A 13972-nucleotide genomic window follows, 5' to 3' on the forward strand; every position below is an offset into this window, starting at 1 on the left:
ACACATATAAATATATGTATACGTATATACATACACACACACACACACACATATATATATAATATACATACAGTGAGGAAAATAAGTATTTGAACACCCTGCTATTTTGCTGTTTCTCCCACTTAGAAATCATGGAGGGGTCTGAAATTTTCATCGTAGGTGCATGTCCACTGTGAGAGAGATAAACTAAAAAGAAAAATCCAGAAATCACAATGCATGATTTTTTAACAATTTATTTGTGAGATATAGCTGCAAATAAGTATTTGAACACCTGAGAAAATGAATGTTAATATTTGGTACAGTAGCCTTTGTTTGCTATTACAGAGGTCAAACGTTTCCTGTAGTTTTTCACCAGGTTTGCACACACTGCAGGAGGGATCTTGGCCCACTCCTCCACACAGATCTTCTCTAGATCAGTCAGGTTTCTGGGCTGTCGCTGAGAAACACGGAGTTTGAGCTCCCTCCAAAGATTTTCGATTGGGTTCAGGTCTGGAGACTGGCTGGGCCATGCTAGAACCTTGATATGCTTCTTACGGAGCCACTCCTTGGTTTTCCTGGCTGTGTGCTTCGGGTCGTTGTCGTGTTGGAAGACCCAGCCACGACCCATCTTCAATGCTCTGACTGAGGGAAGGAGGTTGTTCCCCAAAATCTCACAATACACGGCCCCAGTCATCCTCTCTTTAATGCAGTGCACTCGTCCTGTCCCATGTGCAGAAAAACACCCCCAAAGCATGATGCTACCACCCCCATGCTTCACAGTAGGGATGGTGTTCTTCGGATTGTACTCTTCATTCTTCTTCCTCCAAACACGCTTAGTGGAATTATGACCAAAAAGTTCTATTCTGGTCTCATCTGACCACAAAACTTTCTCCCATGACTCCTCTGTATCATCCAAATGGTCATATGCAAACTTAAGACGGGCCTTGACATGTGCTGGTTTAAGCAGGGGAACCTTTCGTGCCATGCATGATTTCAAATCATGACGTCTTAGTGTATTACCTACAGTAACCTTGGAAACGGTGGTCCCAGCTCTTTTCAGGTCATTGACCAACGCCTGTCGTGTAGTTCCGGGCTGATTCCTCACCTTTCTTAGAATCATTGAGACCCCACGAGGTGATATCTTGCATGGGGCTCCACTCCGATTGAGATTGACCGTCATGTTTAGCTTCTTCCATTTTCTAATGATTGCTCCAACAGTGGACCTTTTTTCACCAAGCTGCTTGGCAATTGCTCCGTAGCCCTTTCCAGCCTTGTGGAGGTGTACAATTTTGTCTCTGGTGTCTTTGGACAGCTCTTTGGTCTTCGCCATGTTACAAGTTAAAGTCTTACTGATTGTATGGGGTGGACAGGTGTCTTTATGCAGCTAATGACCTCAAACAGGTGCATCTGATTCAGGATGATACATGGAGTGCAGGTGGACTTCTAATGGGCGGACTAACAGGTCTTTCAGGGTCAGAATTCTAGATGATACACAGGTGTTCAAATACTTATTTGCAGCTATATCTCACAAATAAATTGTTAAAAAATCATGCATTGTGATTTCTGGATTTTTCTTTTTAGTTTATCTCTCTCACAGTGGACATGCACCTACGATGAAAATTTCAGACCCCTCCATGATTTCTAAGTGGGAGAAATAGCAAAATAGCAGGGTGTTCAAATACTTATTTTCCTCACTGTATATACACACATTATATATCTATGTCTATATAGATATATAAATATTTATATCCTGGAACCAAGATATAAAATGTCTGGTAACACTTTATAATATCTGTCATATCATTGAAATAAAACATATATATTTAAAAAATGCAAATTCATAGTTAATTAAACTTTAATAGTTATTTCACTGCTAAGGAGCAATGAAATGCTTTATAAACAAATTATTAGCAATTGTTTATTGGAAGGTTGTAAGTCCAATTTTCATCTATTTGCTGGCACTGGTATTATTTCCTAAGTTATTACTGGTCCTGTCAAAATGCAGAGAATGCACAGATTTATACTATAGTCTTCACAATGAGATGGGTGGGTTGGGCAGCTTGACCTCAGTATGTCTAAAATCCTGCCTACGGCCCTGGATGACAGTCCATGGGAAGGTAAAAGTGATCATAAAGATAATCAAATTCATTTTGTGAAAAAAATGAGTAAATTAAATTTGATGTGTAAAAGCACATGAAGGGACTTTCTCTGATTAAGTGATGATCATTGAAACTCAGTCAAACAGGTCTAATATAATGTTGCTTACTCAAACTGGAAGTGCAGCATAGTTTGTGCACACACACGTCTGTCTCTACCTGTTTGTCTCTGCCTGTTTGCCTCTGCCTGTGTGTCTCTGCCTGTTTGTCTCTGTCTGTGTGTCTCTGCCTGTGTGTCTCTGTCTGTGTGTCTCTGCCTGTTTGTCTCTGTCTGTGTGTCTCTGCCCGTGTGTCTCTGCCTGTTTGTCTCTGCCTGTGTGTCTCTGCCCGTGTGTCTCTGTCTGTGTGTCTCTGCCTGTTTGTCTCTGCCTGTGTGTCTCTGTCTGTGTGTCTCTGCCTGTGTGTCTCTGCCTGTTTGTCTCTGCCTGTGTGTCTCTGTCTGTGTGTCTCTGCCTGTGTGTCTCTGCCTGTTTGTCTCTGCTTGTGTGTCTCTGCCTGTGTGTCTCTGTCTGTGTGTCTCTGCCTGTTTGTCTCTGCCCGTGTGTCTCTGCCTGTGTGTCTCAGCTCTGTTGCTGCCTCAGTAGCTGCAGGACTCAGCGGGTCTTCGGAGAACTGCAAGTCCCAGAGATCTCGGCATCAGTGAACCTGGGACCAGGACTTGGATAACATGGCAGCGCCGTCCAGCAGCACACGCGGGGTTATGGAGCGGTCTATCCGGGAGCGGGCCCCCCCGCTGCTCACCGACCTGTACCAGTTCACCATGGCCTACGCGTACTGGCGGGCCGGCCGGCACCAGGAGCCCGCCGTGTTCGAGCTCTTCTTCAGGGACAACCCGTTCGGCGGCGGCTTCTCGCTGTTCGCCGGACTGCACGACTGTCTGCTGTTCCTGCGCAGCTTTCGCTTTACAGACGAAGGTGAGAGAGTCAACCTGGACTTTATTTTCTCCAGCATTAATAGTCAAACAGCAAACTTTACCAAATTAATTCAGCGACTTGTTATTTTTCATCAGATCGCTGTGACTTTCTTCTCCCCCAATCTCTTTACGCATTCCGTTGTGTTGCGCAATAGTTCGCCTTGCGAGCCCCGTGAGGGTATCAAGAGAAAACGTGAACGTCAGTGGAGTATTTCACTGAACTTTGACATTTATCTCTCAACTTGAGCACACAAGAAAAACCGTAATCTCTTAAGGATCAGGACATGAAGCAACATGGCACACAGTGCGCACCGAGAAGGGTTAATGAAGTTAAAGTCCATATAGATGAAAACAAAGAGAATAATGACACAGTATTAAAGGTTGTTGGCAACAATTTGTAATAATCAATAAAAAGTGAATTAATAGTTAATCAAACTTTACCTAATCGTTGTTTCAGTGTTAACAGACAAGACAATGCTTTATAAACCATATTAAACTATTGTTTAAGTCACAACTGATGTTTATAGTTCATTGCAAATTAAAGACACACTATATGGATTTTTCAGCAGATACCAATAAAACAACTGATCATTTCACATTGTTGTATTTTAGAAAGAAGTCTCTAAGCTGTAGTTTACGCACCCCCGAGGGCAGAAGGGAACACTTCTTCTCCTCTGTGTTTATTGGTGGAGCACAGACTAGCTTTCAAGGTGCAGACAGCCACCTGTTGGAGTTTGTAAATGCTGCACTTCTTAAGTAAACTAAAGCAATTTATTATTGGCTTTATTTTCCCAATATCAGTCGGACATTTATCATGCATCCTTACAATTTCTTTATAGATGATTTATAAAGTGTTTCCTTGTTTGTATAAATAACTATATAACTATTGACTCAAGTTGAATTAACTCTAAAGGTACCATTCATTAATGATGGTTATTATAAAGTGTTACCCGGTTGCATCTTTCTCACTTATTTTAAGTTGTTACGAGGGATGAGAACTAAACATACTTTGCTGTTTAACAGAGTCATTACTCCATCACAACCACAAGTCCTGTAATGACAACTGTACTTCAGTAAAAGTACAACTGTAGCTATAATCAGCAGTGTACTTTACTTACTTTTTATTTAAGCCTACTTATGTTACCTTTTCATGAGTAAGGGGTCTTAATAGAGTAATAAAGGGATCTTAAACTGCTCAAATTAAGTACAACTGAATTTAAGTACTTATTATCCACCATTTTCCACCATTGTAAGAAACAAGTATCATCACAGCCACACCAGAGAAGTCTGTTGGTAGCTGCAGGATTAGATTAACTGTACAGAAAGTTATTAGATTAGACACTGTTATTATAAGTGTGTGTGTGTGTGTGTGTGTGTATGTGTGTGTACAGCTATCTTTGTGAAAACCACTGAGTTTTAGACCTTGGGAGTGAGGATGTTTTTGGAAAGTGAGGACATTTTGCCTAATGAAAGTTCAGTCAGTATCTCCTCACCCCCATGCTGATGGAAAGTCAGGTGAAGTTTCATAGTCCACAAAACATTTCTGGAGCTTCACAGCAAAACATAAAATGGCTCCATACAGCTCGTCCGGTGTAATCCAAGTCTCTGGAACCCCTGAGATGCCACACTGACTTGAAAAGATGTTATTTACATCTTTGATGCACGGTCGAGCTTGTGCATCCACTTCAGACAGGATGTGCACTTTTGGATGAACTGTTCCTTTAAGACTTGGTTTTAAGGTTTAGGTTTAGTTTATGGTTATAGACTGAAGGTTGGAGTAGGGGCTAAGGAATGCATTATATCAGCGAGAGTCCTCACAAGTATAGGGTTACAAACTACAAACGTGTGTGTGTGTGTATGTGTGTGAGGGAGGGGGGGACACATGTAGGATACGTGCTTGTGTAAGAGCACACATGTACACACACATGTAGAATGTCCTCTGTTGTCAGTCTGACTGACTGAGCTCCAGCTGTTACCGTTGTGTTTTTGTGGATCCAGATGTGGAGTTCCTGCGTTCCGCCCTGCCCCCTGCCACCGACCCCGCCTTCTTCCAGTTCCTGCGAGGCCTGGACTGCTCCGGCGTCACGCTCCGCTCTGTCCCAGAGGGCACGGTGGTGTTTGCCAGGGTGAGCTGAAGGTCAAACGTCAGAGTTCACATACATGGTCATCGGGGGGTCAGAGGGAGTAACTTGTGCTACGTGTCTGAAACATCTGCAGGTCCCTCTGATGGAGGTGGCAGGTCCGCTGGCTGTGGTTCAACTGCTGGAGACCAGTTTACTGTGTCTGGTTAACTACGCTAGGTAGGTTTAGTCTTAGTCTTTAGATGAAAATGCTTGTTATTTTTAGTTACCTGGTATTAGAGCTAAGAAATCATACACAACACAGGCTGTGTCATCTAACTACAATACCGTTTTTAAAAGCTGCCATTAAGCTTTTTTTTTTTTTTCTGGTAAAGCCAAGTGAGTGAAAGCTGATGGAGCAAGCTACTTGTCCAAATATATAAATTAATAAGCATGCAGTCTATGAACGTTACAGCAACAACACTCGATCTGCATTTAGACACATTTTCCCACAAATTTGAGCTCAAACAGTAGGACAGTATTCGATAAAGCAACTCATCTGTCCGATCAAAACGTTTGCTTGTCCTGGACAAGTTAAAAGATAAGTTATGTGTCACTCAGAAGCTTTGGATCCAGTGAACTGATGTGAGCTAACACATTAACTCAGCCAAGGTTAGCCTGAAGTCTAGCTCATTCAGTCACTATTTTGTTACCAAACAACTGAAGACTTTTTACACGAGAAGAAACGGCTTCCCGCCAGCTGAGTCAACGTGGTTTACAAGCAAGTTTGCCATTAGCTGCTCGGTAACAAAGCAAATATTTATGCTTAGTGAACTGACAGACTGAGACAATAATAGCAGGGTGGAACCTTCAGCTGTTTCCTCAGGTTATTAACTGTAGCCACAGGTCGTCTCTCAGTAAGTCTGGATCCATGTTAAACTGCATCGTCCCTATTAAATAACATTCAATGAGTAAAATAAAAAATCCTCCCAGTTGAGAAGCTGATGTTCGCCAATGAATCAACCAATGAATCACTGAGCGATTCAGCACTCTATATTTGGCACTGAAATGCCAGCAGCCACAGTTGAGGTCACAAAGGTCATGTCCTTCCTTTGTAATGGAGTATTTTTAACTTTATAACTCTGCCTGGTTCACACAGGAGCCATCTGCAAACACATACAAAGATACAAAATATTATGAGAAAATGTACATAAACTGATACACAAGACATTTAGAATATATATGAACAGTAAGAAATATCATACACTGTAGCAAGAAGGGAAAAATACATGTAGTGCTGTTATACAGAGTCAAAAATTATTCTCTTCACATAAAGAAACTCAGAAACAAATCTGGAGGGAGTCTTAGAGGGTAATTAAAGAGGGAAATTAAAGTTTTTTTTTTTTTTTAAAGTTTCCTCAGAATTAAATAACCAAATTAAAGCAACACCATGTTACTTTCTGGAGAAAAATAGTTGATTGTTCACCGTCATCACCAGGTTGTCAAATATTGACTTTGGGTTTGCTCGGGTCTGATGTCAACGCAAAGCATCAGTGTTTGACAACTTGAGGATGAAACTGAACAACTATATTGAAGTCGAAGCCGTTCTGTATTTAACATTAGCTTCAATCATGCCTCCACTTTCAGCCCAAAGTGTGTGTTTTTCAACCCTGTCTAAAAGTTTGGCTCCAACCTGTTTCTGCTGCCTCTCTTGTTGTCAGTCTGGTGTGCAGTAATGCCGCCCGTTTCCGCCTGGCGGCCGGCCCCAGGAGGAAGCTGCTGGAGATGGGCCTCAGGAGGGCTCAGGGCCCAGATGGAGGACTCACCGCCTCACGATACACACACATCGGAGGTGAATGTTGTGTGGTCTGTCAAACATTCATGTTCTGATGCTCACCATGTCAAAATTCTACATTTAGCTACAAGCAGCTGTCTTTAATCATTTTAAAACCCAAATGCAGATACAAACAGCCTGACATATGTTTCTTTCCTTGTATCTGTATGAAGCATTTAGGGCTTTTCTCGCCAATGCTTTACCTTCCTAACAAAACATTCAAGCTTTAAAAGAATTATGTAACTTTACCTTTATTTTCACTGCAGAAATTTGGATGAATGAATCTAATAGTATGTCTCCAATAAGTCATGAACATGCCTAAAGAAAAGTTTTTTTCTCACAATTCTTACGATGACAAGTTTAGAAGAGGAATGTCAGAGCTGCATGATTACATAATAACATAAAAACAACAAATGAACAAGAGATGACTTTCAAAATGAGCCTTATTAATCATTGTGAGTGTGTCCTGAGTTTTCCTCACAGACTGACCACAGAATCTGCCTTGCAGGGTTTGATCTCACCAGTAACGTTCAGGCTGGTTTCCTGTTTGGGATCCCCGTCGCAGGGACCATGGCACACTCATATGTCACTTCCTTTACCTCCCTGGAGGAGGTGTGGCCACAGGTGAGTAATCTGTGTTCTCTCCTCCAGTCATCCTAAAAGGAGCCGCATACCTATATGTTTATCAGTTACGTTTTCATGTTATTGTTGGATAAACTAGTTGGATATGGGACAAACCATTGCAGAGAGCTTGGTCTTGTTTATGTGCAGCTGTGCAGTCAAATAAACATCGGTGAGAGGCCAGTGAGGGATTGTGTCCGTGTCACAGAGGGTGGTGGGATTAACCTGCTGTCTACATACAGTGCAGTGTAGTGGTGTAACATCAACATGTAATTAGGAGAATTTACAATATTTTTGAACTAGAACTGTAGAATGTTATGCCATGTCATGCTAAATACCAACGCAATATTACACTAATTCTATATTTCTGAAAGCTCTTTAATGGCTAAACATGTAAGTTGTGGACAGAGTTAGTAATTCAGTCTGTTAGTTTGGAACTTAATTGTCAGGAATGTGTCATCTGACTCCTAAGAAAAGAGAGGCTCAAGCTTCTCTCAGTGATCATGTGGGAAAAGGCACCATGTGTTCTGCAGTGAGGTTGTTGATAAAGGTGGAGTTAACAGTGAAGAGGGCCACAGTGCAGGGACATTTTAAATTGAGTGGGAGAGTGGGAAAAAAAAAGTGGGAGAAAAGTGACATCGTTGTTGCTTCAAAGACGCTCTGACATCTGAGATGTTACGGCTCAGCTTTCATATGTAACACTCCGTTTGAATAATTAGTCCCTGTTTTATGTTTCAGACTCTTGTGGCGGTGAGCGGGGACCCTGATCCAGTCGACTTAATTTCGTTAACGAAGGGCTGGTTGAGTCGTGTGTGTGAGCTGTTGGGAGCGGAGCCGGGGAAGATCAGTGAGGGCGAGCTGGCTGCCTTCTTGTCCTACGCCATCGCCTACCCTCAGAACTTCCTGCCTGTGATTGACAGCTATAGTGTTGGCTGGTAACTAGTGTTATTCACATCTGTTTCTTGATGTTTGGCAGCTTTATGTTAAGGTTTTTATCATATGATTGATGTCAAAAATCTGCCCGACCCCTAGGGTTGGTAACCTCTGGAGTAAACTAGCTAAACTAACCATTTGTCTCCAAATAAAATAACTCCACTTTTACTACTTTAGGTCAAATTAACTGATAATACTTCTGTACAATTTTACATGCAAGACGTTTACTTTTAATAGAGTACTTAAGGGCTGCCACTAAACATTATTTTCTCTATTGACTAATTTGTTGATTATTTTCATGACTTATCATTTAGTCTGTAAAATGTCTAAAAAAACCTGTGAAAAATGCTCATCACAAATGCCAAGGAAATCAAAGTGACATCTTGAAATTGCTTCTTTTGTCCAACCAACAGTCTAAAACCTAAAGACTCTTCATCTACTGTCATAAATGACAAAGAAAAGCAGCAAATTCTCATATTTAAGAAGCAGGAACCAACAATATTTTTGCATTTTTGCTTGAAAAATGACTGAAATGGTTAGTTGATTATCAAAATAGTTGGTGATTAATCATTCTTTCAGATGACTGATAGTAAATCGACTAATTGTTGCACTGTTGTTGTACTAAGTTATATTTAAATTAGGTATATGAATGAATGAATCTTAGTGAAACAATTTGGTGGAAACCTTCAGTTCTTCAGAGATCCTCATGTCATCATCACTACAGATAACTGCACCAAAGCTTTTCACACTGTCCAAGATGAAAGATGCACTCCAGTCACAACTAACAAAAAATGTCAATATTGATCAATATGTTATTTTTTATTTTGTATTTTCTTATTAATAGTGTATGTATTGTATAATGAAATGTGATGATGTGTGTGTGTGATTGCAGCAGTGGTCTGTTGAACTTCTGTGCGGTGGCCTTGGCTCTGTGTGAGCTGGGCTACAGACCTGTAGGAGTTCGTCTGGACAGCGGGGACCTCTGCAGGCAGTCGGTTGATGTGCGTCGTGTCTTCAGACTCTGCAGCGAGCAGTGAGTGAGGTGCCATGCTGTGTGTGTTGTGCGGGGACAGCCTTCCATTCCGAAACACCCCCACTCCAAAACACCGCTGTTCCGACCCTCCCCCAAAAACACTGCTGTTCCGACTTTCAAGTTCAAATTACTTCCCAATAGGGTTAGGGTTAGGGTTAGGGTTTCCCCAATAGCCTTTTCGGAATAGCGGGGTCTTTAGAAAAAATGGGAAACCATTACCATTACCATTACGAAGAATGGAAGTCTATTTTCGGAACAGCGGGGTTTCGGAAAGGCGGGGTATAACCTGGGTGTGCATCGGTGTGTCTTTGCAATGAGAATATACCTGACTCCTCCAGACATCTGATTGTCTGTTCTTCTTTTTTAAGAGAAGATTAAAAAAGAAGAACAGACAATCAGCTTTGTTTCCCTTCCTCACTACAGTTTCTCCATCTCTGCCTTCGATTCTCTGATCATCGTTGGAACCAATAACATCTCAGAGCAGAGCATGGCAGAGCTGAACAAGAAGGTAAACTGACTGATGAACATGTGGATTGTTTATGATGAGGTTCATTGTACTGCAGCTCCCCTGACGTTCTGTGTGTGATTGTTTCAGGAGAATGAGATCGATGTGGTTGGGGTTGGAACACATCTGGTCACCTGCACCAAACAGCCATCGCTGGGCTGTGTGTATAAGGTAACAATAAACACACTTACTTTTCTCTCCAAATGCTCTGAAATGACTTCTCCTGTCATGTTAACATTTATATGGTGTGATTTTTGGCTGTGTGTGTTAGCTGGTGGAGGTGAGGGGGAGGCCCAGGATGAAGATCAGTGAGGACCCACAGAAGAGCACCGTCCCCGGGAGGAAATCTGTCTACAGGTTGTTAGACGCTGACGGTGAGAATTCATCTTCACTAACAGACTATTTTCTTCGCAAGTGGTAAGGCCTTCACACGCTGGAGGTGTTTCAATGTTTTTTGTCGCACAGATGTTTACTTGCACACAGAAAGTGAATGTTACTCGCCGAGAAAGTGACATCAGGCTGATTTTTCTGAGCTTTTGCATCGTGATTGAGGCACAAGGCAAACAGACATCACAACTCATGATAATGGTGGACCTGTTGATTGTTTATGTTTGTTGTCACACTGTATTATATGACAAAGGACACAAAATTATGAAGACAATAAAAAAAATCCAACAGACTACAAAGAGTCATTTTACCTGCAGAACTCAGGAGCTGATTGAGCTTCATCCCTTTATTCTATTTATACCTTTTTTTATATTTTATACCTTTTTATATTTTTTATTTTTATTTTAACTAGCTGACTGTTCTGTGTTGTGTTGTATATCTGTTAAGTGTTGTGTTGTGTTGTGTTGTGTTGTGTTGTGTACAACTGCTCCACGTGCCTTTTTTGAATTGAATTGAATTGAATTGAATAGTTTTGAAGCAGACGAACATATGGTCACATCCCTGGTGTGTAAAGGCCTGTAAGAAGTGGCTTTATGAATAGATATATCGTTAGCCTCACCAGGTTGCTGCTGTGCCGATAAAGGTTTTCCTCTCTTTTTCTTGCAGGCCATCCTTTTCTGGATCTGGTGTGTCTCGCTGTGGAGTCTCCTCCAGAGGCAGGAGTCTCTCTAAGATGTTTCCCTCTGGGCTGTGATGACTCGTCTGTCTCAGTCACACCAGCTCAGGTCACCTGCCTGCGTCAGGATGTGTTTACCAAAGGACAGGTGAGGACGGACTGTGACTGCTGGAAGATTGAAAGCCTCACATCATAACCTACATTAGCAGCATATTTCCTTTCCATCATCACATCCATATTTCTGGGTTATCATCTGAGGAGGGTCTGGTGTCTGGTAACTGTAAGGTGTGTGCATCAGCACCCTTGTTGACTTTATGGGGAGGACATAAAGTCTGCAGTTTGGATTCAGCCTTTTTCTCTCTCTACACTTGCACCATGAAGCACATCTGAAAGCAGCGAGTTCAAGATTGCTCTGTGGAGTTTTTAGTAAAGTATTTAATGCACACATACAGCGATGTGCCTGGTTTAAGGAACAGTTCACCCAAAAAGGAAAATGCTGGTGGAAAATCAGGTGAAGTTTTGTAGTACACAAGACCTTTCTGGAGCTGAAACCACTGAAGTAGCTGGGGACATAAAATGGCTCCATACAGCTCGTCCGGCATAATCCAAGTCTCCAGAAGCCCAGAGATCCCAAATTTATTTGAAGGGACATTATTTACATCCTCGACGCACGGTGGAGCTCCTGCACCCACTTTAGACAGCTAACCCTTTTAGCTTAGCTGCAAGAGTGAAGATTTTGGGTTAAAAAAAGGTGTAAATAATGTCTTTTCAAATTAATTTGTTTTGTTGTGAAGCTGAAGAAATGTCTTGTGGACTAAGAAACTTCCCCCTGCTTTCCATCGGTATGCGGGTGAGGAGAATTTTCAAAAAAAGCACAAAAAGAATAATTTCCCTTGTGTGGTCCTTAAAGTACAAGAGGGGGTCAGATATGAACTGTATGGAAGTAAAAAGCTAAATGTATAAAAACATGTGTCCAACTAAAATAACAATAAACCACAGTTAATACAATAACAGCAATAGCATCTACTGCCTTTAAATCCTCAGAGAATCGTAATTAAAAGACAGATTACTGTAGTTTATCATTAAGTGTGTTTTGAAAGGCGTTAAACAAAAGAGACAGCACTGCAGGACTGTGTAGGAGTTTCTGAATGTCTCCCACTCTTTGTAGGTCACACACCCTCTGTGCAGCGCTGCAGAAACTAGAGCAAAGGTCCAGAGCTCCCTCCAGACTCTGCACCCTCGACACAAGAGGCTGCAGGAGCCCGACTCTTACACAGTGAGTTTCACACACACAAAAAACACAAAATCAGCATCCAAATCTGGACCGGATACATAAATACAGAACAGTTCAGACCTCCTCATAGACAGAAGAACTACTACTACTCTATGTACTGAATTCTGTACTTATCTTTGGTGTTTTCTCCCACCAGGTGGCGCTGTCAGAGAAACTCCACATCCTGGTGACAGAGATTCGGAAAGGAAGCTCCAACAACAGCAACTTTCTGTTAGCCAACTAAACATAACCCCTTCTTCTTTTTGTCTTTTTATTGAAACTCTTTTCAAAAGTGCCTCGCAGTTTGCAGAGCCTCTTCCTAATGAACCCTAACAGTGTTAACACCATGCTGTCCACACACAGGAATACACACTGTGTTGTGTCCTGTGTCTTCCAAAGCTAATGTCTGTAATACAGTAACTTTACAAGGAGTTTTGTAAGTTCAAAGGCCCGGCGGGGACAGATGGAAACAAATGAAACCTGAGTATCCGTCCAACGTGATGGTTATTTTCTGCTCGTTTTGAGGTATTGACCAAGAAACTGCCAAACAATTTAAACGTGGATAATAACTGTGGAGCACAATCAATCACACTGTTGTGAAGGACAGATCAATGTGGACGTATAAATGCGCTATTAAATGCTCCTGACTCCTGTTCTCTTTCTTTTTTTTGTGATTGAAATGTAAAATAAAAAGACGCCTCACTGCCAAAAATCTAAACAAATTGCAACATGTCAGTTCTTTAAAAGGGAACAATTTGTTTTGATCTGTTTTAATACACAAACAACAATTGATGATGTTTTCAGATTGTTGTAAAAGGTTTGTTTGCATTAGGAGAGTAAAACTTCATTATTGACCTTGGAAACAATAATTTGAAACAAAAAAACTTAAGTTAAGCTGCATTTATTAGCCTTTTCAGGAAGGAAGTCACATCTCGCTGTCCTCTTCAGTAAATAGACAGCCCCCTTTGCATCAGACTTCTTTGCAGTACAGGTAACTGCAGAAGATAAAACAATCTGATGGTGCACAGTTATCCTGTTTTTGATATTTGTCTTCTTCTCTTGTCATGTTTGCGTTCAACTTATTTTGAAATTCAGCTCAGGAGTGTTCAGTGATCAAGTGAAGAGACCCAGTCTGAGATTCTTTTCTCTTTTCTATGACTCTCTCCACCCTCCTGCCTTTCCGTTGCAGGACATGTGAGAAGTGTTTCCTCAGATTCTGATTGGCTGCCTGCTGACCAGTGGTAGTACACTCAGCAGACATATGGATCTGATTAGACGCGGGGAGGCTGTGATGTCATCATGACCGTCTCCTCTCAGTGCGGTGGACAACACTGGGTGAATCTTACACTCACCGAGATGACGTTACAGCCAGATGTAGAGTTTTGCTTATTTTGAAGTTTCATTTTGGAAGTAATCAGAACTTTTACTTGAGTAAAAGTAGCGGTAATACAATAGTTACAAGTAAAACCCCTGCTTTACTTCATTTTACTGTTACAGACGTATTATCATTCTTTATTTGTTATGCATTAATATGTAAACAGCAGTTTAATGCAGCTGATGGAGATGAAGCTAGTTCTAAGTACTGAATATGGTTTATTGATT

The 13972-nt window shown here is 41.4% G+C and overlaps 1 protein-coding gene across 1 annotated transcript; it reads left to right on the forward strand.

Annotated features, from left to right (window-relative positions):
• The first annotated feature begins 2467 nt into the window (after nucleotides 1-2467).
• On the forward strand, nucleotides 2468-13023 carry naprt (nicotinate phosphoribosyltransferase). The gene is made up of 13 exons (XM_073476974.1): nucleotides 2468-3049; nucleotides 5047-5174; nucleotides 5266-5348; nucleotides 6830-6960; nucleotides 7451-7566; nucleotides 8302-8498; nucleotides 9389-9529; nucleotides 9953-10037; nucleotides 10125-10205; nucleotides 10306-10408; nucleotides 11088-11245; nucleotides 12266-12373; nucleotides 12528-13023. Exons 1-13 carry the CDS (start codon nucleotides 2803-2805, stop codon nucleotides 12612-12614), a joined length of 1665 nt encoding a protein of 554 aa, XP_073333075.1. The 5' UTR covers nucleotides 2468-2802; the 3' UTR covers nucleotides 12615-13023.
• The last annotated feature ends 949 nt before the right edge of the window (nucleotides 13024-13972 follow it).

Source organism: Pagrus major, chromosome 11 (genome assembly GCF_040436345.1).
Source record: "Pagrus major chromosome 11, Pma_NU_1.0".
Lineage (NCBI taxonomy): Eukaryota > Metazoa > Chordata > Actinopteri > Spariformes > Sparidae > Pagrus > Pagrus major.